Source organism: Bubalus bubalis, chromosome 8 (genome assembly GCF_019923935.1).
Source record: "Bubalus bubalis isolate 160015118507 breed Murrah chromosome 8, NDDB_SH_1, whole genome shotgun sequence".
Classification (NCBI taxonomy): domain Eukaryota; kingdom Metazoa; phylum Chordata; class Mammalia; order Artiodactyla; family Bovidae; genus Bubalus; species Bubalus bubalis.
Genome location: NC_059164.1, coordinates 117,965,850 through 117,993,305, shown reverse-complemented (window position 1 = coordinate 117,993,305; position 27,456 = coordinate 117,965,850). Strand labels below are relative to the sequence as shown.

The following is a 27,456-nucleotide window of genomic DNA, read 5'->3' as shown; positions in this document are numbered from 1 at the left end:
GACCAGAGATCTGTTCAAGAAAATTAGAGATACCAAGGGAACATTTCATGCAAAGATGGGCTCGATAAAGGACAGAAATGGTATGGACCTAACAGAAGCAGAAGATATTAAGAACAGGTGGCAAGAATACACAGAAGAACTGTACAAAAAAGATCTTCATGACCCAGATAATCACGATGGTGTGATCACTCACCTAGAGCCAAACATCCTGGAATGTGAAGTCAAGTGGGCCTTAGAAAGCATCTGAGCCACCAGGGAAGAGCAAATTCTAGGAGACAGTGAGGGACAGGGAAGCCTGGCGTGCTGCAGTCCATGGGGTCACAGAGTCAGACGCGACTTAGTGACTGAACAACAATGTGAAAAAGAAATTCCTGTTTGTTTAGGGGTATAATGACTCAGGCATTGATGATGAAGCATCAGGAACACGCTGTACAGCAGTCTAGCCTGTGCACTAAGGAACGAACGCCGAGGAATGTTCACAGTGTACACTGTTACGGTCCTGCTCATTGTTCAGGGCTGGTGCCACTGTTCCATGTTTTAAAACCCCTTACCTGTGGTGATAAGGTGATCAGCAGTTTCCTCAATCATGAGAGAGAGAGATGCAGTGTTTGGTAATATAGCTCTTTGAAGGCCAAGTCAAAACAGGAAGAAAGCTAACACGGTATTAATTTTATGGTCAGCATCACTCACTCTATGCTTCTGAAAGCACAGGCTGTCCACTTCCCTGCAAGTCCTGCCCAGGACGGTCTGCAGGATGAACACTCGGGTGACAAGGACAACAATGAAGACACTGCAGTCTCTCATACAGACACCGGGTTTTCACAGGAAGGCGCTCACATACACAGCAGCTAACGTGTTACTGGGCGGCGTGACGGATTCTTTACCATGAAGTGGAAATGAGTCATTACAGAAGCCTGCCCCCTCCCATCTTCAGGCTCATTAGGCTGGGTGGGGGTGGGGGGAGGAGCAGGAAAAGGGGTGGTCTTGCTGCCCGGGGTGGCAGAGGCAGGTGGTGGAGGGCACAGGAGGGGCAGGCCCATTTGGCCTAACTTGATGGAGACACCTCACAGCTTCTGCCCTGACGTTTCTGCTCTCCTCTGAACCCGTCTGTACAGCACCGACCCCGCTCCCACTGTTCGCTGTAGTCTCGGCGCCCGTATCCCAGAAGACCCAGGGCGTGACACAAGTCAGAAGGCGTCCTCAACGAGCAGAAGGCCCTGCCCGGGCGTCTGCCGTGCTTCTCCCGGCTCCACTGCCTCTCTGGCGTCTCTTCCTCATTGTCAGGCCTGGGTTGGAGGCAGTCGTCACCCAGTCGCTCCCCTCACGTGGAGTCCTCTGGCTGCCCAGGGCCTGCTCCGAGGCCCCCCACGCCTGTCACCACCCCCCTCCCTCTCATGCCTTCCCCGACTGGCTCAGCCGGAAGTCCTGTGAAGTCACGTGACGCATCCGGACGCCTCCCCAGCAGGAATGTGTCGCCCCGGCTTGGGGGCGTTCTTGGCTCTCTCTCCAGCAAGGATGACATCTTCCAGGGTGTGGTCCTCCCAAGCTCACGTGATGCTCTCTCTGCCGGGTTCTGCTGACGAGCCTCTCCTTGGAGAACCATGTGCACGGAGCCTGGAAGGTCCCCATGGCCCCAACCTAGAGGTTCCATTAGAGACGTGCTCTGTGAGCCAGCAGACCCTCCTGTACTTTCATGGGGTCTGGTGGCCACGGGCACCGCCCGAGGTCAGAACCCCTGTGAAGGCCGTTCTGAACCATCAGGTGCTTCCTGATGGTAAGGACCAGGCATCGATCCACAGAACAATCCAGAAAAAGGGCCCTCGGGTCCCGGCCCTCCCACCATCCCACTGAAGGATGGACTGCTGGGGGTGAGCGAGCACAGGAGCATAGGCCCTGCCTCAACACTGGTGCTCTCCTGCCCTCCTTTCTACTAACTGTCCTTTGGGGCGGTCTTTCCCAGAACAGGCACCGCTGTCTGGCTGGAGCCCTGTTCAGGCAGCTGTCCCTTCTCCTCAGTGACCGTCCCGATGGCGCGGGGAGCGCTCTGCTGCCCGTGGGGGCCAGGCGCTGCTTCTCCTGTCCTCATGGCACCTTTAAAGCCAGACTGCTTTCTACATTTATCAAGCCATCCTGAATTTTATGAAAATAAATATGTAAACTTAAAATATTATGAAAATAACATATCACAATTGCTTAGCAATTTTTAATTACATCAACGTCACTGGACATTAAACAGAATTAGTAAAAGCATGCATAGAAGAAAAAACGTTATTATACATCTGGACTTCGCTTTTTCTCAAATCGTGTCTGCAGGAATGCCTTTCTTATGGCGTCCTGAGCATGCCTTCAATACGAGATAAGGGATGTCACAAGAAGTGCCAAGCTCTTGTGCCTGCATGTAGCTGCCGCTACATCTTCACGCATTTCCTTTCCTTTGTCTCCCTTTCCCTGACAGTGGTCCTTACGCTGGATTCCTTGCCTTGCAGGGGTGGTACCCACAGCTGCGGACACAGACCAGACAGCTGGACATCTCCCAGGAGCGTCCTGCCTCTTCCCTGCACCCCGGGAGTGCGCCCAGCGCCATGAGCAGCACTCTCTGGGGCTCACGGGACTGCGCTAGCCATGAGGGAGACACAGGGACGCACAAGTGGGCACTTTCCACTGGACTCCGTTTGGTGCGGGGTGTGATCAGGCGGAGGTGGGGCTCAGCTTCCGGCCACACTGGGCTCAGGCAGCAGCAAGCAGAGGCGGCCCTCGTCCGGGTGGACTGCATGCAGACAGGCGGCTCCCACGGCTCCGACTCCCCCCAGCACCTGCGCGCCTGTTTCCATCCCTCCCAGCCGTGGGGGCCTTACAGATGTCCTCTGAGTGTCTCCATTAGTTTTGATACATTTTAATTTCTTATAATAGATTTGTGTATATTTTTGGCAACAAGTGATAAAACAGACTAGCATCTACATATATTTCATGCATTTATGACAAATTTTTCTTAATATTTTCAGTATTTTAGGTTGAGTAGTTCATCTGCTGGGAGAAGGCAATGGCACCCCACTCCAGTACTGCTGCCCGGAAAATCCCATGGATGGAGGAGCCTGGTGGGCTGCAGTCCCTGGGGTCGCTAAGAGTCGGACACGACTGAGCGACTTCACTTTCACTTTCATGCATTGGAGAAGGAAATGGCAACCCACTCCAGTGTTCTTGCCTGGAGAATCCCATGGATGGAGACGCCTGGTGGGCTGCAGTCCATGGGGCTGCACAGAGTCGGACAGGACTGAAGCGACTTAGTAGTAGTAGTAGTTCATCTGCCAGTGTTTTGAAATTGCCACAAATCTCCAAAAAGTTTGCCAATGTATTTCTTGGAAAAAAAAAAGAATCTGCCTAAGTGGACCTGCACAGTTCAAACCTGCATTGTTCAAGGGTCAACTGGACTTTGATTTTACCCTGTTATCATTTCTTCTTCAGAAAAACAAGGTAACAAATCTTGCCCATTAAACAAAACCAAACCACCACGCAGGAGCAGAGCGTGCTCTCAGGAACGGAGCCCAGTACGGCTCCAGCCGCCTCGCCCCGCACAGTGGGCCACACGAGCGCACTGTGATGGGAGGCGCCAGCTCCACCCTCTCAGAGCCACAGGCTCCGAGTGCAGGCGCGCTCCCTGCCCACAGTCCACACGGAGAAACACACGTCACCCTGCTCGCCAAGCTCCCAACTGCGAGAGAGACCACGCAGCTGCTCTGAGCTCCACCACGTCAGCTCGCATGTCAAAGGAGGCGAAACCCACAACTCAGAAGACTGTTCTGAGACGACATGAGATACGAGAGCCCATAAGGAATGGCCACTATTTGCTTCTGTGACTAGATGATATATGGAAAAACCATATTAATTGATTACATGTAAATGACTAGGCAACAAAGCACTTCAAACCAATTTTCCGTAAGTAAATTAAACATACTAAGATGATATTTAATTTTACAATCTGCATAGCAAAATATCAAATATATGGTTTAAAATTTAATTGATAAGGTCAGACTTAAAGAACACTTTAAAGATTTAAAGCACTGTAATATAGATATTATATGATTTTTCCAAATTCTTTAAACTAGGTGAGACTATCAGCATGCATGACTGAAGAGCTGGCGTGTGGCCAACTTCTGAGTAACTCTCAAGCTTAAGGAGTCATTAGGAATCTGGGGCTTGTGTCACTAAGCAGTAACGGCGCACTTTCCATGAAACAGTTTGAGTTAATTGAAAACTGTTGCTAACCACACGGCCTCACTTTGTTTGGCTGAAGAGCTCAGACATATTTGAGCCCCTGCCGGAAGCCCTGGTTCACCAGCACAGAAGCGGGTCTGCCGTGGACAGCCACACCCTCCCCTGTGACCCCTCACGCGGCACTGGGCTCCTGGTTCCCAAGTCCTGCCCCACGTCCTGCGTCTCAGGAAGCCTCCGGCATCAAGCACACCTCGGCTCCTCCCTGAACACTCTGCCAATCGTGGCCAATTTAACACCCTGTTACAGCTCGTTTTTCTTGTTTTCAAACACAAGTTCAACACACATCTACTGAGCGCTAGCTGTGGGGACCCTGGCTTAGACCACGAGGCCCTCAGTGAAGCGGGACGCACAGACAGAGGCCGCCAGCACGCAACACGGAGCACAACACAACTACTTGTGGCTGGTCTCTAAGGAGCTGCAGGTCCCAAAGGAGGGCGAGCTTCTGCTCTTCCCCAAAGTATGTTAGACTAGGAATCAGGGTATCTGGTTTTTGCCTCGCTTATACAAAAAGCTTTGAAAACATGACGTCCCAGGTGAGAGTAACCTGCACGGTGGAGCACTCAGTCTGCGGTCAGACTGGAGCTCAAAATCCGCCTCAGTTTGCGATACTTGACGTTAGAGGGCTACAGCATAGATTATGTAACAAAGCTAAGTTATGCGAAAAACAAAAATTCTGCACACAAAATCGAGAACAGAGTAAGGGAACAAGTGATTGATGTCAGCCTTCCTCTGCCATTCCTACAAAATGACAAAACAGCTCTTTATCTGAGAAGAGAGAACGTATTCAAAACGAGAGGCTCTGCTTTTCTGGAAGAAAATTAAATTGCTGCCCTAGAAGAACAGGCAACTGCTACCCCACATCTGACAGCCTCGCATCACCCGCACTGATGTAACACTCACTTCAGGTGACAGCACGGATACCACATTCTGACGCTGAAACTTCCAGTGGCCTCAGTGACACTAAGACTGTAAGCACTGAGTGCCGAGGCTAACAGAGACCAACATGCGCCATTCACCTGCAAACGCTGCCCGAGTCAGGGGTATAATGCGGCGCTCTTACCTAACACAGGTGTCACGCAAGCACACTCACCTTTCTATCAAGAAATGTGGATTGCAATGGTATTGAGTATATTTAACGTGGCTTACATTTTATGATATTTACATAGACTGTTATAAACAAAATACAGTCTGTATATGGCTCTCCACCAACATTTTTATAATTAAAGCTTGTCAACTAAATTTTAAAGACATTTTGTGGGGCAGGAAGAGTTTCTTATCTTAAACAAAAACAAAAACAATACTCAAAGGCTTCTGTAGCAGTAAGTACTTGCCAATCTTAGAATTATTATTTGATAATAGATATGCATTTCCCCCATATCTGACGTAATTTGTTTTAAACAGTCATCACAGAATAAGACGATCAACACTAATCTTTGTAATGATCACCCTTTCCTATCCCCCCCGCCTCCCCCTGCCGTATGAACACATACAGAGAAAGACATATACCATTCTCAGGGGAAAGCTTGTCATAAGCGTCTTCATAAATATAATTTCTTCTTATTGTGACATTAATTCCATCCAGAAATGGACCATCTCCTTGAACTTCTTGCTTATCTGCATAAATCAATCTCTGAAAGATCTAACAGAGGAGAAATTATAAGCTTACTTGAAAACAAGAGACATTTTGTTATAAACACAAGCAGCCAAAATAAACTGTTAAATAAACCTTAACTCTTTTAATAAATTCTGAGGCAAGTTTTAAAGGCCAAGATACCAAATATTGATGTTATGCCTTATCAATAAATGTGCAGTATTTATGTAATATTGCTCTTTTCCCCACTTCACAACAAACTTTTAAAAGCTCATGCTGTGGCACATTTTCGGTACTTTCTTCTGGAGACTTCTATACAGCTCCAGGTGGAGCAGGAAGAGCAGCAGCCGAGAGGAGCGGCGCACGGATGCGGGTGCCGGCAGGGCGAGCCCCAGTGAGGAGCCCCAGTAGCTGGTGTTACGCTACACGTCCAGCAGAGGGCGGTCAGGAGTCAGGTAATGCCATGTGTGTATGGGTGTGCGCGTGTGTGTGAGGTTCCTATTTTTTTTTGCTTTTTACCGGGATAGTTGATTTACAATGTTGTGTTAATGTGTGTGTTTTAATGAAGAAATGTAAATAGTGTCAAATGTTCTGTGAGAAGAGTGGGCAGGCCTAAAAACACCCTCTTGAAGCTGTTTTGTAAGTAGTGAAGTGCGGCGGTTTTCAGAAATTCGCTAAGTTGGTGAATACAAACAAAACATCTTTCAAGAGGTATTTGGTTGGTTATGATTTTATAAACCATGGTCAACTATTACAATCTAGTGAGAAAATATATTATTCAATCACAAGCAGCAGCCGGCTTTAGAAAATTTCCCACTGGTGTTACTTTTTCACACTGAACTGGCTGAGTCAATCTGCAAAGAACCAACTGGAAGCATACCTTCACCCGCTCTTCAAACGGAACCACGAAGGGCAGCTGGGTCAGGATGGCGAGCTGCCTCTCCTCGGACACGGACAGCGGCGGAGACTCCAGACCTACTGCAACCAGAGAACGCCCTGTGAGCCCACCTGTCCCCTCCAGACTCGGGGCTGCTCTCTGCCAGGCCGAACTCACAGACACCCTGGCACAGGGGGCACTACCAGGGCTGCCGGGGGGGCGGTGGGGGCCGGCTACCCAGGCACGAGGCGCTTTCCGACAATGACACTCCTGACCCGGCTGACCGAAGTCAGAGACCACAGGCCAGGAGCCCGGAGCGCGCACGCAGCAGCACACAGCGCCCGCTGGGCCAGCTCGGAGCCCGGGCGCGGGCACAGGGCACTCACCGTCCAGCGTGGACCGCAAGGGCCCAATCCTCCCCATCCGCCGGAACCGCCACGCGCTCCTGGACGCCGGGACGTAGAGCTGGGTGACCTGCGGGGCGACAGCCTGCTCGGCGCGCGGCCCTGGCTTCAGTCCCGCCCGCTCCCTCCCACGAGACCTTCTCACACTCTCCCCGACGCGGGCCACGCTTTCACACTGTCACACTGCAGTTATTTTTCCTAAACATACTCCAGGGAAATCGCTACTTGCTCTAGCCAACAGCATGTAATATGTGGACATAGAAGTCACCACACAATGACTGCTTTACAAAGAAGCCAGATCACCTTAAAATCTAGCAATTTATTACCATTACCAAATATTCACGTTCTCATGACTAAAACAAGTTGTGTGAATGAGTAGCCAAATAAGGCAGTAAGTACTGACCCACTGTCTCTCAGGTCCCCTCACCCGACCCCTGTCAGAAAGGCCCACGAGCCTGACGCCCTCACCACTACAGGACCGGCCGCAGCTCCTCGGCCTGGGTCGTGGGCAGGGCTGGGCGCCACAAGCTTAATGCAAAGATGCAGCGTGCGTGCGGACAGAGCAATGCTCCTGAGACACTCCTGATGTGTCTTTTCTCTAACACTTCTGTAGTCGTGCTTCTTCTATACCCAGTCCCTCTCTGCCCCCAGCCCCGAGATTCTGAGATGAATCCAGTCATGTGTTTAAAAACACCCAGAGTCCTTTGGTAATGTTATTTTCATTATTTCAGAACAGGTTACACTACTGAATTTACTTTACATCTAGATCTTAGTAATATTCACATTTGTCTCTGTCCCTTTAGAAAGTCACAAATAAGTTCCATCTCTTAAGTATTAATACTAAAAATATATTGATACAATAAAAGCAAAAGTTTTTCAACTCCCCCCAAAAAACCATTACACATCAATACACTTTGTGGTTTAAAGCAAATTAGGATTAACAACAAATGCAGGATGCATGTGTAAGCCAGTAATATTGTTATGTGTCCTGTGATCTAAGAGTCAGCAACAAAAGTTTACTTCTAATTGTTAATTACATGATAAATAACCTTAAAAGATTTATTCTTCTCAGAAAAGATATAAGCTGAAAAAATAAGTTTAACGAAAAATATGTAAAAGATCTTCCGGGAATACCTTATCTGCTTTAATATCCTCCTGCTCTGACAGCCAGTGATTGGGGGGGCAGAAGTTCCTCCGCGTGTCCCTGGACTTCAGCATCTTCACCAGGTTGGTGATGACCTGAGGGGGGAGCAGGACCAGGTCAGGCAGGCAGCCCGGGGACGCCCGCACAGCATGGAGGCAGAGGCGCGCACGGCTGCCCTCAGCGCCTGGGACGGGGGTCCTCCCTGAGGGGCTGCTTCCAACAGCAAACCCGCTCATGAAGGAGGGTCTCGCTCTGTGACCACAGGAGGAAGCTTCTGTACAAAGACAGAAAATGATGCAAACGCGCAAGGGCTGACTTTTTAAAAGCTACGAGGGAGGCGGCAATTTCTCAAACACAAAGTGGCAATGTATAAGCTCACCTGAGGGGTTCTCCTAAGGTTAAAGCACGTTAACTCTCCTGAAAAGCGCTCTACCTGAGGTGCGGGTGGAGGGGGGCAGCGTCCTACACGTGCCTTCTGCGTGTAGTGCCCCCGGACGGAAGCCTCTGTTCGTCTGCGCCCCCCGAATTCTACACAAGCCCAGCCGACCCTCCTCCAGAAAGCCTTCCCGCACACTCTGGTTGCCCAACACCGCGCGCTATCCCAGCCAAGACCACACTGCTGCCCCTTCAGGGGACATCAGCCCCTCCATAAACAGAGCCCTGCCGTGAGCCCCTGACATGGAATACGACCACCTGCCTAGAAGAGCAGCCGGCACCCCCGACTGACAGTGCTAAATCCTGTGATGTGCGATTAAAGACCCTAACAGTACTGTTGGGCTTCAAAAGACACAAAGTTACACACGGAACAGAAATGCGTTTGTAGTAAACAAAGATAAACCAACACAAAACTGGGAGAGCAAAGTGTCTTCACAAGACCAAGGCCTTTGTAAGCAGGAGAGGATCCTGCAACCACTATGTACTTGGTGACTCTGACCGTGTTTTCTTATAGTCAGCCAGGCTTCTGTACACACACTGCTTCCAATTCAGTAAAATACAATTTGAACTAAGCATCAGGAAATGTCATTCTGTGTCCAAGCAAGGTGGGAGAGAAGGGGTCCCTGGTTGCTATCTCAGGCCTCCCCGACACAGGCTCCAGCTGGATCATATAACCAGGAAAGAGAAAAAGTAACACCTGAGGAGCTCGGCCACCCGGTCAAAATGACACCAGTAAAAACCACTCAAGATCTAGAACACAGCTTTCACACCGGTGGGCATATGCTGCCAACTCTGCTGTGGCGTCCACCGCACGGCATCGTAAAGCCTGCTGTGATGCTATGGCACGTCCTGTTTGAATCAGTAAGAAACCAGCACAGGTAAGCAGCGAGAGCGTGTGACCCTCCACCCGCGGCTGCGGCTGCTCGGGGGTTAGGCCACACACAGGCGGTGCTTGATGATGACTGATCAAGCGCAGTGGAAGTGGACCGAGAGTGCGGGCCCGGCGGGCTGACTGCTGGTCCCAGCAGGGCACGGCCGCTGACCTGACACGCTGACTCCTGGGTGCCTCTCAGTTTTGCTCCCAGGAGGAAGGACACCTCGTGAGCCGCGTTCTCGTGCTCTCCTGGTTCGGGACACACTCGGTGGGGTTCACACAGAGCGCAGCAGCAGGCACTCTTCCAACAGTGGGGACAGAAGCAGGATCCCTGGGCGCGATGAACAGCATCTCCCCTTTCATACACCCACACTGGTATCTAAGTAAATTCAGGTGTAACAGCTGCTGTGCTGAAGCGCGTCCACCACCCACAGCCGCCGACACAGGCTGTGCCTTCTGACACTTAATGTGTTATTTAAAGGCGCCCGTTCACCTGTGGCCCCCACCCATCACCCCCCGCACCCCCTCCGAGTCCTGACACTTCTGCACAGCACAGCTGAGGAGATGGCGCGCTGCAGAGCGGTCATCTGCTCACGTCCACGGCTGCCGGACCCCAGGAGACACGCTGTCCTCCACCTCCTGGCGTTCAACACCGGCCAACCTCTCCTGCCGAGGATGTTTCTGTTCCAGAGGTGGCAAACGTGATCCAACTCTTCAGAGGTAATTAATGCCATAATTTACTTTAAATTACTGTGAAACCGAACGTACACTTTCAATATAGGCATTCCCTTCCATACTTTCATAATCTAAAGATGAAAAACAACTAACATAAAATGTCCTATCCTGGTATCACTGTATCCTCTTTCAAAAATAAAGGAAAGAAGGCTTGCCTGGAGGCTCAGTGGTCAAGAATCCGCCGGCCAGTGCAGGAGACCCAGGTTTGATCCCTCATACAGGAAGAACCCACACGCTACGGAGCAGCTAATTCTGGGAGCCAAAGCCCCAGAGCCCACGTGCCCGAGAGCCTGCGCTGCACAGGAGAAGCCGCCGCCACCAGAAGCGTGTTGTGGCCACTGGAGAGCAGCCCCTGCTCCCAAGGCTAGAGAACAGCCCTGCAGCAACGAAGACTAGCACAGCCCGAAGGAAATACATACATAAAACCTTATAAAAACGGAAGGAAAGAGAAAGATGGGCATGGGGGAGGGGAGGAAGGCGGCAAGGACAAGGCATAGGGTGAGCTGGGCCTGAGCGCCAGCGAGGAAGGGCTGGCAGCAGAAGCCACTGCGGAAAAGCGCCTCTGAAAGCGGACAGGAAACCAGACTTGAAGACGCAGGGAGAGCATGGCTCAGCCAGTGAAGCTGACTCGCAGACAAGCAGCAAATAGAAGTCTTAGTGTGACCATCTTCAAATATTGCTTTATTCAAAGCGTATCTCAAATACAGGGTTTTAAAAAGTATAAATGTGCCCCAAATATCACATAGGATATACTTGTATCTAAAATGCACTTGCTGTGTATCTGAAATCCAAATCTAACTGGGTGACACATATTCTTATATGTTATATTTGGCAATATGAGCCATGGACGAATTTCCAAAATGTTTTAGAAATGTCATATCTCCTAAGAACATTTTTGTCCTTGATTGAAACTATTTTTTCTAACTTGTAGAGAAAAATACAACTTTTAAGAAACCATGAAAATTTAACTGGATCTAGAGGATCATTAGGAGAAGGCAATGGCACCCCAGTCCAGTACTCTTGCCTGGAAAATCCCATGGATGGAGGAGCCGGGAAGGCTGGAGTCCATGGGGTCGCTGAGGGTCGGACACGACTGAGCGACTTCCCTTTCACTTTTCACTTTCATGCACTGGAGAAGGAAATGGCAACCCACTCCAGTGTTCTTGCCCGGAGAATCCCAGGGACGGGGGAGCCTGGTGGGCTGCCCTCTATGGGGTCGCTCAGAGTCGGACACGACTAAAGAAACTTAGCAGCAGCAGCAGCAGCAGCAGAGGATCATTACCAAAATCAGATTCATTATAGTCTTCACAGACGAAAATGGAGACGCTCTATACAGTCAGCCAAAGCAAGACCTGGAGCTGGCTGTGGCTCAGATCATCAGCTCCTTATGGCAAAATTCAGACTTAAACTGAAAAAGTAGGGAAAACCATTCTGGTATGACCTAAATTCAATCCCCAATGATTATACAGAGGAGGTGACAAATAGATTCAAGGTACTAGATCTGGTGGACAGAGTGCCTGAAGAACTCTGAACGGAAGTTTGTACCACTGTACAGGAAGCAGCGACCAAAACCACCCCCAAGAAAAACAAACGCAAGAAGGCAAACTGGTTGTCTGAGGAGGCCTTACAAAAACAGCTGAGAAAAGAGCAGTGAAAGGCAAAGGAGAAAGAGAAAGATAAACCCTTCTGAATGCAGAGTTCCAAACAGCAAGGAGCGTTAAGAAAGCCTTCTTAAGTTAACAATGCAAAGAAATAGAGAAAAACAATAGAATGGGAAAGACTAGAGATCTCTTCAAGAAAATCAGAGATACCAAGGGAACATTTCATGCAAAGATGGGTACAATAAAGGACAGAAACAGTACGGACCTAACAGAAGCAGAAGATATTAAGAAGAGGTGGCAAGAATACACAGAACTACACAAAAAAGATCTTATTGACCTGGTAACCATGATGGTATGATCACTTACCTAGAGCCAGACATTCTGGAGTGTGAAGTCAAGTGGGCCTTAGGAAGCATCACTATGAACAAAGCTAGTGGAGGTGATGGAACTCCAGCTGAGCTATTTCCAAATCCTAAAAGATGATGCTCTGAAAGTGCTGCACTCAATATGCCAGCAAATTTAGAAAACACTACAGTGGCCAAAGGAGAGGAAAAGGTCAGTTTTCATTCCAATCCCAAAGAAAGGCAATGCCAAAGAATGCTCAAACTACCGCACAATTGCACTCATTTCACATGAGAACAAAGTGTTAGTCACTCAGTACTGTCTGACTCTTTGTGACCCCATGGACTGTAGCCTGCTAGGCTCTTCTGACCAGAGAACTCTCCAGGCAAGAATACTGGAGTGGGTTACCATTCCCTTCTCCAGGGGATCCTTCCAACCCAGGGACTGAATTCAGGTCTCCTGCATTGCAGGCAGATTCTTTACTGCTGAGCCACCAAGGAAGCCCATATGCTAGCAAAGTAATGCTCAGAATCCTACAAACTAGGCCTCAACAGTACATGAACCGAGAGCTTCCAGATGTACAAGCTGGATTTTAAAAAGGCAGAGGAACTAGAGATCCCATTGCCAACATCCGTTGGATCAGAGAAAGAGAATCCAGAAAAACATCTATGTCTGCTTCACTGAGTACACTAAAGCCTCTGACTGTGTGGATCACAACTGTAGAATATTCTTAAGAGACGAAAATACCAGACCACCTGACCTGCCTTGTAAGAAACCTGTATGCGGGTCAAGAAGCAACGGTTAGAACTGAACATGGAACAATGGACTTGTTCAAAATTGGGAAAGGAGTACATCAAGGCTGTATATTGTTACGCTGCTTATTTAACTTATACGCAGAGCACATCATGTGAAATGCTGGGCTGGATGAAGCACAAGCTGGAATCAAGACTGCTGGGAAAAATAACAACTTCAATATGCAGATGATAACGCTAATGACAAAAAGCGAAGAGGAGCTAAAGAGCCCCTTGATGACGGAGAAAGGAGAGAGGGAAAGCTGGCTTAGAACTCAACATTCAAAAACAAAGATCATGGCATCTGGTCCCATCACTTCATGGCAAATAGATGGGGGAAAAAGTGGAAACAGTGGTACATTTTATTTTCCTGGGCTCCTAAATCACTATGGATGGTGACTGCAGCCATGAAATGAAAAGATGCTTGCTCCTTGGAAGAAAAGCTATGACAAACCTAGACAGCATATTAAAAAGCAGAGACATTACTTTGCCAACAAAGCCATACAGTCAAAGCTATGGTTTTTCTAGTAGTCATGCATGGATGTGAGAGCTGGACCATAAAGAAGGCTGAGGGCTGAAGAACTAATGCTTTTGAACTGCAGTGTTGGAGAAGACTCTTGAGAGTCCCTTGGACTGCAAGGAGACCCAACCAGTACATCCTAAATGAAACCAACCCTGAATATTCATTGGAAGGACTGATGCTAAAGCTGAAGCTCCAATACTTTAGCCACCTGATGCGAACAGCCAACTCACCGGAAAAGACCCTGTCTGATGCTGGGAAAGATTGAGGGCAAGAGAAGGGGGCAACAGAGGATGAGACGGTTGGATGGCATCACCAACTCAATGGACATGAGTTTGAGCAGGCTTCGGGAGATGGTGATGGACAGGGAAGCCTGGTGTGATGCAGTCCATGGGTCACAAAGAGTCAGACAAAACTCAAATTCTGTGATTTCAAAACACCTTTAAACACATTCCCTTTCTGTACATTCATTTTTAGTACCACCAGCTGCTAGAAATATTTAGTGCTGAAAAACCAAAGCTCACAGAAGTAACCATTAAAAAACCACATGAAGTGACGAAAGATGTCAAAGACAAGGAAAACTGGAGTAACAAGTTTAAACTGGATCAACAGACACCCAGTGTTGAGATCAAAAAGACAGTTTTCCTCTCAGTAAATTTTATCAAATTTCCCGGCGCAGATAGGCCTGGTACAGAAGACAGTACGGCAGGGTTTTAGATGTAAACAGGCCTTCAGTCACAGGGGTGCAAGTGTGCACACTGAGACAGGAGGCCACTGACGCCTGCCCCACGGGGACTGACTGCACCCGGGCCTGGAGCCTCCGGCTGACAAGCACCCGCAAAGGGCACCAGCAGCAGCAGCACCAACTCCAGGCAGCAGCTGTCAACCGGTCCTGAGGAGACCCTGAGACAGTGAGACCCGAGAACCAGTGAGTAAGAAATATGAAGAGAGGCGGCCAACAAGTGAACACCAGGGCGACTGAGGTGCGCCAGCGCACACACAGCGATAGGAGACACTCACGGCATAAACGCGCTCTTTCGCATTCATGCATGCGTTTCACTCGGCTCCCGTATCGTGCTCTTCCGCGTTGGAGCTAAACCTTAAATACCTGAGAACTAACAAGATTGTTTAAGCAAATATTCAGAAATGCACTAAACTGTTACGTCTGACTGATTATATGCCACTACAGTGAAAAACAAAGGGATTCCCCGGTGGTCTGGTGGCCAGGACTCCGCTGTCACTGCTGAGGGCCCCGGGCTCACTCTCTTGTTAGGGAGCTGGGGTCCAGGCAGCCACACAGCCGGAAACCAAGCAGTGACACCCACGAGCAGGTGTCCCTTAAACCCAATGTTAAAAGACCAAGCAGACAACTGGTTAGAAACACAGAGATGTCTCATAAAAATCACACCTGACAACTGTCCCAGCTCAAGGTTTTAAATTAACATGCACTGTTTCACAAGATTACTGTATGTTTTAAAGTCCACTGGCTATCAAGATGACGAGAAAAATCTTGATCTTAGGGAAATAGTCTTAAGAAATACACATTTTACATCATAAAAGAAATTTACACACATAAATAATATATCTGATGAGGACTTAAAGCTATGAACGCTCAACTATGACATTTCTGAGAGGAGATCACTGATATTTAGCTTTATTAGTGCAACCAAAGAAAAGCATATATACTCCACAATTGGAAAGGTGCCTGTAATAATCTTCTGATCTTAAAGGCAGTGGGCAAAATCAAACATCTTAGGTAATTACCTTAAAACTTTAAAACAAAGCATAGGACAAGGCACATGATTTACGGGTACCTAACTGGATAAATGTGTGATGTGATCAATATATAATAAAGAGTTTTTTAGATTTTGATTTCCTAATGAAGAATATGTAAAAACGAAATACAAGAAAAACCAGTGAAGTACCAGCTCTTAAGATTATTCTCTTAAAGAAGGCCAGAATGGTTTTCCCCATGTGACCCTCAGCTCAGAATGACTTCAGCGATTGCGTGTCTATCCTGCGTGCTCTCAGCTCTCCTGCCGAGTCTCTTTCCTTATGTAGCGATGCTCAAAGAACAGGGACTGCCCGATTTCATTTATGGCTCCCCAGCACAGAGCAGAGCCAGGGTTCCGGGGATAAACACTGTGTGTGTTTAAAATAATTGACAGTAATGACACCCCAGCCTATAAAAGTCATTAAGTATCTGATATGGATTCCTGTTGTCGATGGCTAACCTAGTCTTATAGAGCCTTTAGTTATTAGTATTCTCCAGCATGTTTAAAACACTACAAAATTACTTCTTAAGGTATCCACTTTATTGAGTAGGCAAAACCAAAGCCAAAAAAACTTTCAAAGACAAAGACATGGCAGGCAGCTCGGCCACTTTAGAGGAAGCCTGGATCTGCCTCACTGGTCGCCGTGACGGTTAATGATAGCATGGCTCAATCACAGCTAGGGCACTGCTGTGGTTTTCTGTTTTTACTTTTTAAACAGTCTTTTTGACACTGAAAAATCCAAATCAACCACCAGGTAGGAGAAAGCCCCTCCTCTCCGAGTCCCTCTGCGCACAGATGAGCGCAGTAAGCAAGCAGGTTCCTGCACAACTTCCCCCCTCGGGGTAACTCCAGCGCAGCCTGGCAGCTGCTCACAAAGGCACATCAAACAGGAGTTCCTGTCTCCTCCCAGGGCTAACGCAGTCACAGCTGTAAATTACACGCGGAGAGAAGCTGATAAATTTGATAAATGTACAAACTGTTTTAGCAGTGTCAGTGGGGGGCTCAGAACTGACCTCGGTTCCTACAGTGACAAAGAAGGATGCCTCCATCCACTCAGAAGTCTGCTCTGTGACCAGCCCCCAGAGCCCCTCTCGGAGACCGGTCTGGGAGGACCATCAGGAGCTAAAAAATGAAAGTGGCTGGTGGCTGGAGGAGCCAGGTCTCCTCACGCGCAGCTCTGTCAAAATCAGCAGAACGCAGGCAATTACTGCAAAATGCTACTGCTTTCTTTGGTGGATTCGATTCCTTGAATTCTTCACCTCAAATGCGACACTGAAACGTACAGAAATGCTAAGCTTTCGTCTTCACGCTTCCCAGGGGCGGGGCAGAGGAGCAGCACGGTCCACATGCTGGCTACGCCAGCCCCGGGCTGAGTGTCCCCAGCTGTAGAACGGGGACGCCTGCAGCGCCTTCCTCATAGAACTACCGCTCGCGTGGACTGGTCCCTGTGAAGTCCTCAGAATACTGTCTGAGACAGCAACCACTGAGAGTTAAATTCTACTTCATATTAAAGACAATTTTTTCTGAAAGAAAATAACTAATATCAGCTGAATCTGTTCAGAGACCGTGTCTTGATTTTCTTCTTTTTTTTTTGGTGGGGGGTGGGCTTAGCTCAACAGCAGGCAGACCAATAACAACAAAATCTTTACAAAGAAGAGGAATCTTATTCAAAAACTTGTCTTCAAACAAGTCTGCTCTAAATTCAGATCTTCATAACTCAATCTGAAACCTAAAGACAATCCCGTTTCAGAAAAGGTGAACGCTCATGCTAATTTTTAAAACAAACAAAACCCCTGCAATCCTTAATAAACTAGTAGTGAATCACTTTGAGGCCTAAGAACAAATTCTTTACAGAATTTTCACTTAATGCTTATGCAAAATAAAGCAGGACTGGGGAAAAACATCTTAATACAGCATGATTAAATTCAGAAGGTTCTGGGTGCTAAAGATAAGGCCTGGTATATGAAAATTACGAGACTGTGAACAGGTGCTATAAAATAATGAAAGTATCTGATACTGTACACGAAACCTGATAACATGCATAGTGGAAAGTTTTACTAACAAACATCCCAGAGTTTAATTAGATTGTTAAAAGAAAAACATATGCTACCATTAACAGCCACATCCAGGAAAACCTGACACAAGAATTACAAGTTTAAATGGGTGACATAGCTTATTTTAACTTAGAAAAGATGCAAAAGTGTTAGTCTTTAAGCAAGGATATATTAAGGGCTCAACATGTGACCTTAAGAGTTTACTTAGGAATACAGAGACAGGTAATTAAAATAAATTGTGCAAATATATGTTACATCAATCCGCACATATTATAAATCCAATGACACATCAGCACTGTGCTCAGTGCAATCAAAACATGATCAGTTACTCTCACTGCTACTAATGCTGGTGCTCAGAAGTGAGATGTGTTGTAAAACCAGGCAGAACGGGCCGCACGGAGCCCATCGTGGGCTCGCAGGATGAATAAGCAGCCCTTAATTAGCCCATCAGGTTAAGTGCAAGCATTAATGGGCCTTTCCTAAAGTCTAGCTTGACATCTTTCTCCAAACATGGCCAAGAAGAAAGTTCCATTAGCAATATTAATACAAGCTTAGTTGATCATTTTCATTCAATTAACTTCTTTCAATTAAATAGATAGCTTGACAAAGCAGTGATAAAAGACCCAAAGGGACGGCTGACGACTCCAGCTGAGCACAGTGTGCAGAGGTCGCCGGCGCTAAGCGGGCTGTAAATCTAGCGCTCAATTTGGGAAATGCATTTCTTCTGCTCTCGCTCCTTTAATGAGCGATTTTAGCTGACGGGATGTGTTTGCTGCAGAAATTTCATGGGAAGTCAAGCACCCTTTTTCTTTTCTTTTTTTCTACCCCAGTAGTTGTATTCTCTCAGTGGTGGTGGTTTCTTGCCAACATTTCAGCCACAGTAACTCATAACTTCTCTTTCTGCACGGTTAAAAATGAAGGTATTTTAAAATAATTTATATTCAACTTGCATTAAGTTAATGATCTTATTCCACCTTTGTTAATCAATTTCTTAAGATTAAATAAATAAAACTTATGAGATCTTTTACTGAAAAATAAAAAAAATTTTAATTATACATCACCTTGTCACTGAAAGTACTTGGGGCAAGTTATAACAGATATATTTAACAATGTCAAAACAAGGCTTTAAAAGGAGGCAAACATAAAATGAAAAAGACTTTTCTTACGAGTTTTGCAAATTAACAATCAAGCCGGAAACAAACCCCTATCTCTAGTCTTCTAAAATGAGTCATCCAAAAAAAAACCTGTACGTTATTTGACCTCAGTAAACAAAAATATTCATACACTCATTACCTTAAATAACTGAATCCATCGTTTCTGCTCCATCTGTATACACTGCTGCATTTCAGAACTGGTAGTTACTCCAATACTTTGAAAGGCGGTGATATATTCTTCTCGAACTTCTGGCTTTGTTTCTGGATATGCCAGTTTGATGATCCCTAAGCACGCGTCGCGAAGGCATCGAGACAACACTACCAGTTCTTCTAAAGTAAAAGGCATCATTGACGATTGTCTTTGACCTACAACTGAAAAACATAATCCAATTTTCTATTATATTTGGGCTCCCCCTCCCATTTCTTACACACTCAAAGACTTAAAAGGCTTAAAACTTTTCTATCATCTACGAAAATTTGTTGCATAAGGTCATCAACAAATGGATTGCTCAGAATTCTCACCTTCTATGGGGTCTCCGAAGAATTCGTTATCATGTATGGAAATCAGAGAGTGACTGAACAAGGAACTAAACAGGTAGAAGAGTGGGATGATTCTACTAGAATCTTCAAAAGACATAGGTGAGCCCCTTGATATCACCTGAAGCAATGGTACCATAGACCTTGAATTGGGAGAAAGGAGAGAAAAACACAATGGCTGAGTTTGGGGAACAAATTAAGACATGACATCAGACAAATGTAAGCAGGGAAAATAACATTTACATTAGCAATTCAAAGACCTAGAGGAGAGGCAAAGTCACTCTAACAACACAGGTTAATAAATAACGTAAATTAAAGAACAGGACACCAAGCCACCGGTCTCTATTAACATCCCTGCTGCGATTCTCCACCAGATAAAGCTGGTTGTTTGAGAGTGAGCCGAGGCCCCAGGGGTCCCTGAAGGGCAGTCAGGGTCTGCGGCAGCACTCCTCAGGACACACACTCTGCTTCTTACGCTGAACCCCGTCCCCGTCCCCTCTACAAAGGCAGACAGTTCTGGTCTCAGGAAAGGTTTGTCCAGGGGTGTAAACTGAGGAACACTGGAGGCAGTTCACTATTTAGCCCAGAGACGCAGCAGCAGATCATCACGACTTCAGTCCTGGGCCACGCCTCCACTCACCAGACCCACAGCTGCGCTCCCTGGTAGCAGACCCGCGGGCCCGGGGCAGCTCTAGGTGGGCCGGCCCCATTCCTTCCCAAGAGCTGGGGCCCACACCCTACACCCCCACCGAACACGGGCTCACACAGCTTCCCCAGTCTCCAGCGCACACCTATCCAGTCCCGGGCCGGCAGCCTGCGGGCCAGCCGGCTCCCACCTGCCCCATCCCTCCTCCCCTCAGCAGGCGAGGTGCGGCCCTCCAGGGGCTGGCCCTCCAGAGCCGCCACCATCCCCTGGGAGGCGGGGCTGGAGCTGAGGCCGCTGAGGCGCGTGTGGGCAAGGGGGAGCCACCTGGTGCCAGGTGTCCAGCAGCCCCGCTCAGGGGCCAGCAGGCCAGCTCCAGCGCTCACACAGGGGCCCGGCTGGTGCAAACACAGCCCAGACACGCAGCAGCACTCAGCACAGAGCACCCCGCCGAGGGAAGCCATCCACCCCCAATAAAAGTGCAGCGAGAGCACACACACAGAGGAACAAGCACGACCGTCCTGTCACCTCCCTCATCACCCACAGGGGACAAGAGCAAAAGGCTGTGCGCCCAGAGCAAGGCCAAGCCCTGAGAGACAGGAGCCCCCCGCCACTCACTGCCAAGTAACCCCACCAAGCCCAGTCCTGTGCCATCTGCACAGTAGAAGAAAAAAGGTGCAACACCGTTTGTTTTGCTGAGTGAGTAAAGCTAATGGTTTGTATCTTTTAGCTCCCTCGTCACTAACTGCAGAAGCAAAACAACTGGAAATGCTGCCAAACAACACTGAGGAGAGCACGGACAAGCCGGGCTGCCCAGCTGCCGTGTGGAGGGAGTGTTTCCTGAATCTACGTGCACGACTGACCTGCTTAGCTGTGCCCCTGTTGCCAACACTCGCACTTGAAATCCTCATTGCCCGCCATGCACGTATGTGCCAGGATGCACAAAGCTCTTAACTGCTTCCCAAAAACTAGATGGGGGCAAGCACTCAACGTTAGCTCACTTGTTCTCTTTAACCCCCATGAGGCCAGTTACAGAACAACAGAAAGGTGACTGGCAAGAAGGGCAGTTATGTGCCTGTGGTCTTAACCAACCAGGATGGACATGAATAATGTCTCTCGACTCTCTGCTGACCATTCTTTCTGCCATTAACACCAACTCAAATATTTCTCTGAAAACAGGCCCATCTCAAAGACTTGTTGCTCAGTCGTGTCCAACTCTTTTTGACCCCATGGACTGCAGCACACCAGGCTTCGCTGTCTTTCACTATCTCCTGGAGCTTGGCAAACTCATGTCCATTGACTTGGGGATGCCATCCAATCATCTCATCCTCTGTCATCCCCTTCTGCTCCTGCCCTCAAATGTTCCCAGCATCAGGGTCCATTACAATGAGTTGGCTCTTCGCATCAGGTGGCCCAAGAATTGGAGCTTCAGCTTTAGCATCAGTTTCTCCAATGAATATTCAGGGTTGACTTCTTCTAGGATTGACTGGTTTGAACTCCTCGTGCAAATAAAAAGTCCATAATTTACTACAATGAAAGGAAAAGATACTGACTCGTAACTGGGAGAGCTGGCTGGACCAGTGGCATCAATGAGACGTCAAACAAGCCCTCCCTCCTGCATGCCCCCTCAGAACAAGGGTCTTCAGAGGGGAAGCTCTTTGGCAACTGCACTCGCCCCTGAACTGGCGGAGCTTCTCGTCTTCTCCAGAAGCTCTCAGAGAGTGCACTCCTGTCTACTGTAGTACCACTAGCCGTTGCAGTCAATGTGAAAAGACACGGGCAGGTGTAAACAGTCCCCGCTGAGTTAAAGACAAGGATGAAGCAGGCCAGCCTCGCCGCACAGGCCCAAGACAGGCTAGGCTCTGGCCCCCTCAGCTGCACCTGCACCCCAATCACCGAGGAGCCGGTGCGCCCCGAGACCAAGGGAGGTGGGGGCCGGGAGTCCACACCCGGACACGCGCCCCATTAGCCTCGTGCGTGCCAAAGCTCAGGAGTCCCAGCTGGGTAAGCCCTGCTGCCAAACTACTTTCAAAATACGCTTCGTGCTGTTTTCAGGGGAATCGGGCACTTCATCTGCATTTATTCTGATGATAAACATGATAAGCCACACACCGGGAAGGTGTTACCACACACTGTGAGTTTCTCGTGGGACCTGAATAAACTATACGCGCAAAAGACACACGTTCTCAAATGGGCTTTCTAAGAAATAGTGAGTTTTTAAAAATGTGTGTAACTTCACTGACTTATAACACTGATAATTTAATACAACCAACACCGCCATGACAGAACATTTGCACACACCGTGGCTCCCTCCCCGCGGGAGACCAAGGCCACGAACAAACAGGCCGGCAGCAGGCAGGGCCGGGATGGGACCCTGTTGCTAAGCTAAGATACCTGCAGGGCGATGATAACCTCCTGCCCCAGTGACCCCCAGGCTCTCTTGCCTAAACAAACCTGTTGCTCACCAACGCCAAGGTGGGCACAGCCACCAGAGGCTGAAATACACTCACACAAAGAAACCAGAAACCTCTCACTTTAATTTGAAAATGAAAGGATACAGAAGATTCGTTCTGGACCGGAAGCCACTTCTCCCACGTCTCTACTGCTGCTGCTGTGAGGTCCAGGACCTCGCTGCTCTGAGTTCCATCAGCTGCAGCGCAGCCGCTCAGAACCCCCTCACTCACAAAGATGTGTTAAAATCACACGAAAGCACCTCAGCCTGTACTACGAGCGCCTGCCAGTCCCTCTCTGAGGCTTCCTGGCACAGGGCCGGTGGGGGCCCACCCACAGGGGCTCTTCCACCCTCCACCCTGACGACCTCCAACCCAGACAGCACGGCGCGGGCGGCGGCCACAGAGCAGGGGAGGAGGGCAGCGGGTGGTACCGAGCGCAGCGCCAGGCGCCCAAACTCCAACGGGGCTTCCTGTCTCGGGTCCCTCCTGCCAGAGGCTGTTCTGCGGGGAGGCGGGCGGGCCTCCGGCGGTGACCACTGCAGGCAAGTGGGTGTGGGAAGCCGAGTCTCCGAGAACTGAGCTCACACTTCTCACACTACCGCACAGAGGACGGAGCCCTCACAGAGAAACTCAGCATGGCAACGGCCTCCATCTGCTTACCATGAACGGTTTCTGAGTATCGAATGAATTCTTGATATATTACACACATTGAATAAATATGTACTTTAAAGATTGTAGCCTGCAAGTTACACAAGACTTCATATAAAAAATCAAATTATTTCAACAAAGAGGTTTAGAAACCAATTTTTACAATATTTTGTATGTTTTAATGTTTGTAATGGTGGTAGATTTGCTTCACGTCTGTATCTTCACTATCAAAAGCACAGAAAAGACATGGAGCAAAGAAATGTCAAGTTTCTGGTTTCCACGACATGACCAGGAGTGGTGTGTGTGTGTGTGGCCGCACGGTGCAGCCTCAGGGCCTCAGCTCCCTGGCCAGGGGCCCCCGCACCATCTGCAGCGGTGGCTCGGGGTCTCGACGCCCAGACCTTAGGGAGGCCGACCCGGGTTTAGAAAACAGATGTGCCCTCAGATAAAGCCATACACTTAGTAATATACACAGATTAGGCATCCATTTTTTCGTTTTGTGAAACTGAGACATCTTGACTTTTTTCCCTAATGAAATAAGCTTGGTATAAGCAGTACTTAAAAATACCTCCTTACAGTGCTTTTTATTTGGCGGCCACTTGTCACATCCTTAAGCTCAAGGTGTCAGTCTGTGTAACACCTACCCTGTGATCATCCGCGTTGTCATTGAAGATATGAGAAACCAGAGATGTCTCAGAAACCTGGCATTGAAGGCTAAACTGTAGAGAAGCCTAAAAAGGAATGGGGAAAATAAGTACGAGTTAGCAAATCGTCATCCAATATATTTCTTCATAAAGAGGAAAGTGACAGACGGAAGATAACGTACAACTGAGAAGATATCTGTCCTGACGCCTCCCACGGTGGCTGCTCCCCACAGCTGAGGACACCCCGGGCACCGCGAATGCTGGGGGCCTGTTCTCACTGCTATGGCGCTAAGCTGGCCCCGAGCTGCGCCTGTGAGACCGACCCCAAAGAGAGCTGGGCGTGCGCGTCACACGCGCACCCACTGCGCCGCCCTCAGGACACAGCACAGCACAGCAACGTGTTCCAGTGCTGGGGCCACCACTCATACACAGGGACAGCCACCAACTGACTGTAATGCCTGCCTTTCACACACACACACACACACACACACACACACGTAAATTGTTTTTTAATGCTAACACGTCAAAATTAATTTAAATCTAAAAATATATTTTAAAGGCTTAAAAAACCCCTCCTGTATAAAATCAGAAGACTAAGGAGCTTTGTGGATACCTAAGTTTAATTTTAAATTAGTTTTACTTACTATACTGCATTTTTGTAATAGGACTTAATTTCTAGTCACATTTTTAGACGGGCAGGACTCACAAATTAAATTTCAAACTTAAGAGACTGATCACACTAATAAAAGGTTTAGGACAGTAGGGAAACGTGGTTTTAAGAAAGGGATGTGATCTGCCTTTAGAATCATCTCAGAAGAACCATGAAGTCGAAGAGCAAAGACTAAGCTGGCTCAGTGAGCACAACTAACGAGGATAGGGCCTTCCTGGTGGAGTCAGAGAGTGCACGAGCAATGAGCCTGGCACCAAAACTTAAGGATGAAAACAGAATGCTGCATTTTGAAGACCTACATACCATCTAGTCTTACACACTTTTTGTGTGATGCTGAATTTAGCACGGAATCACTGTATTTTCAGGGTGGAAAAGACCTCTGGGATGGTGTTGGACCCAAGTTGTCAAGCGAGCTTCTGACGGAGCAAGCAGCACCCCAAAGGCTCCTGAGGAGCCAGCAGAGGTTGCCCCATCTCCTCAACAGTGAGGCCACCAGCTTGGGGTCTCCTCAGGTCAGCCATTAACAGTAATGGGATGATCTAAGTTAAAGCAGCATGTAACGTGCATCCAGAATTCTCTAGAGTCAGTAACCAGTTGCTGTAAATATTGTTCTGAGTATTTTAACAGACCAAACTTTGCCAAAAGTGTATTAATTTAAATGCCCGTAGTGGAAGAGAAACGAATGGCGTTTAGATAAATAAATCACTCTTCAAGTCCCAAGTTGGTTATTTTCCTACATTCAATCAAAAACATCAGATATATTCCTCAGCACCAGCAGTTTCTAAGTATACAACAGGGGTTACAGAGTCCTGGTTTTAAAAAGTCCAATCGTGTCTTAGCGTGATGCATTTTGAGATGTCCAAATGACATTAAAAGCACATCACTGAGCTTCCCTGGTGGTCCAGTGGGTAAGAATCCACCCACCAACGCAGGGGACGCGGGTTCGATCCCTGGTCCAGGAAGATCCCGTAACAAAGCCCGAGGGCCACAAGCCCTGAGCCTGTGGGCCTAGAGCCTGTGCTCCACGACGAGAGAAGCCACCAGTGAGAAGCCTGGCGCCACAGCGAAGACCCACAAGACAGAGGACGCCCTCTCGCAGCAGCGGAGACCCAGCGCTGCTGAAAGTGAGTGTGTCTAAACATAGAGAACCATTTAAAACTCCGGAAAGCACCAAGGACTCTGCGAAACGGGCCAGAGCTGTGAGTCCTGGGCTGGCAGACTCTAGGCGACCACTCGGCCCGCCACTCTTCAGGTGCCACGCGGCCCCGAGCAGCGTCTGCATCAGAGAACGAGGGGACCCTCCCGCACCGAGGCTAAGGTCTCTTCCAGCTTAAAAACAGGAAGAGTCTGCAGGAGTGAGTCACACCTGCCCTGAGCACACACTTACGCATGGTATCGGCACCACACTGATTCGTTCGGTTGAGAAATTAAAAAATAAGAATGACTGGAATAATGAAAAAACGGTAAGAAGACAAGAGATCAATTAAACAAACCATGGAAGACGATAAAAACAAAGCTATGAAAACCATGACCTTTCAACAGAAAAGAATTCAAGAAGGTTCTGCTTGCCTTATTTGTCCTTAATCAAGAAACCGAGGCCTCTGTGAAAGAATGTACCATCTAGTATAGCGTCACTGATGTGATGTCTTAACTTGGTGTTAGTATAAATCCTGACACTTAGCTCCTCAGAGATCCGAGGAACGACTGCTCTAAGGAGGCACGTCCTCTATTCTTTTTTCTTAACAGCAGCAGCACGAGAGACAAGGTCTTCCGCAGCATTTCACCCATCTTCCCAGAAGTAATGTTAGTATCTTGGAGCAAATCACCCAGACACACCGGACAGAAGTAAACAAAAGTGGGTTCTCCCAACACATCCTCCTCTAACACAGCCTTTCATCCAAGGTTGTAACTAACATCTTTCCACATGAATATACATACGCATTTCAAAAGTTATATTTCAAGTCAACATTCTGAAACAGTGTCTAAATTAATCACTCAACAGGCAATAAAAACACAAATTATTAAACCATTTTCTACACGTTAATGTTATTTGGGCTTGACCGCTAAAAGGCAAGGAAGTGACATATGCTTTACATACACTGGGATATAGTTAAAACTACCCATGAAGCTTTATTCAGCTGAGACAACACTATGTGTTAATTAGTAAAGGGCAACATTTCCAACCCAGGTCATAAATTCAGAGCGGTCTGTCTGCAAGGACGATTTAAGTTATTAAAGAGAACACAGTGGGAGACTCCTGCTCACACACAGGCAGTGAAGGTCACGACAGCAAGGTGTTCTCAGAGACCTCCTCTGTGTGTAAAGGGTCACAGGTAAGAGAAATACGACAGGTCAGCCACCCAAGGACCAGTCCACTCCTGCAGCCACAGGCGCAAATGTGATCTTTGTGTTTTCCTGCCCAAAGGATCACTCTTTTTGCAAAGTCAATACAAAAAAAATATATAAATTTCATCTGTGAGATAGTGCAAGATAAAAAATTAACTCCAATTTCCTTAATGATAATAAAAGTTTTAAAATGAATTTCAGTTTGAGGCAACCTGCTAAAACATCATTCCTTCACAGACAAACCGGGGACTAAGGACAGAAGATCAGCTTCGACATACTGCTGTGCTCTGTCAACGTCCCAGCACCAAAACCACAACCGTTTAGACAGACTGCTCCCTCCCCTGACGACGAGGTTCCTCTCCAGTTCCGTTCAAGAGGAGCAGACTCAAGAAGGGCGCCTTCACTCGTACTACAGTTTACAGTAAGACAGCAGAGGCACTGCTGTGACCTTACGTGACTTCTCGGATAACCCCTTCCCTTGCTTTTCTTACAAGAAAACTTAAAAAAAAAAAAAAATAACACAACTTTTAAATAGGCTTTGTGTATGCTTTTCCAAGTTTACTTGTATTTCCTGTGAAGTGTCAGTCAAAAATGTTTAGAAAATTATAAGATGTTCAAAACTCACTATAAATTATATTCCTAAATTTGACTGAAGCAGGCCTAGTTTATTAGTTTGATATCTCCAACAATAACTGCTGCCAATCCATTTATAAATAAGAGTTCAAGATAGACAATAAAATCATTGTGTACTGAAATGTTAAAAAACTCACAAATTTTATGTGATCTTTGTAACAATACAAGTTATAATAATCAAACAGCTCCTTAAATCTATCACTTATATTGAAAAAATCATTGATAATAAAAGTAAACATGAAATCACAGCCCCCTCCTTCCCGGCAAAAATTGTTTCTCTCTGTAGGTACATTCTCGGTATTGGTTCTAAAAT

At 47.7% G+C, this 27,456-nt stretch overlaps 1 protein-coding gene across 4 annotated transcripts in view; it reads right to left on the bottom strand.

Moving 5' to 3' along the window:
• Positions 1 to 27,456, bottom strand: part of UBE3C (ubiquitin protein ligase E3C) — a 116,056-nt gene that overhangs the window by 39,220 nt on the left and 49,380 nt on the right. For 3 of the 4 annotated variants that reach the window (XM_045166507.1, XM_045166509.1, XM_045166506.1), the window contains exons 11-17: positions 23,495 to 23,581; positions 19,092 to 19,249; positions 18,709 to 18,941; positions 8,279 to 8,383; positions 7,127 to 7,214; positions 6,744 to 6,841; positions 5,779 to 5,911 (exon numbers count right to left, since the gene is read on the bottom strand). In XM_045166507.1, coding sequence (XP_045022442.1) covers positions 5,779 to 5,911; positions 6,744 to 6,841; positions 7,127 to 7,214; positions 8,279 to 8,383; positions 18,709 to 18,941; positions 19,092 to 19,249; positions 23,495 to 23,581 — 902 coding nt within the window. The remainder of the gene's footprint in view (positions 1 to 5,778; positions 5,912 to 6,743; positions 6,842 to 7,126; positions 7,215 to 8,278; positions 8,384 to 18,708; positions 18,942 to 19,091; positions 19,250 to 23,494; positions 23,582 to 27,456) is intronic. The other variant, XM_045166508.1, reaches the window with a different exon arrangement.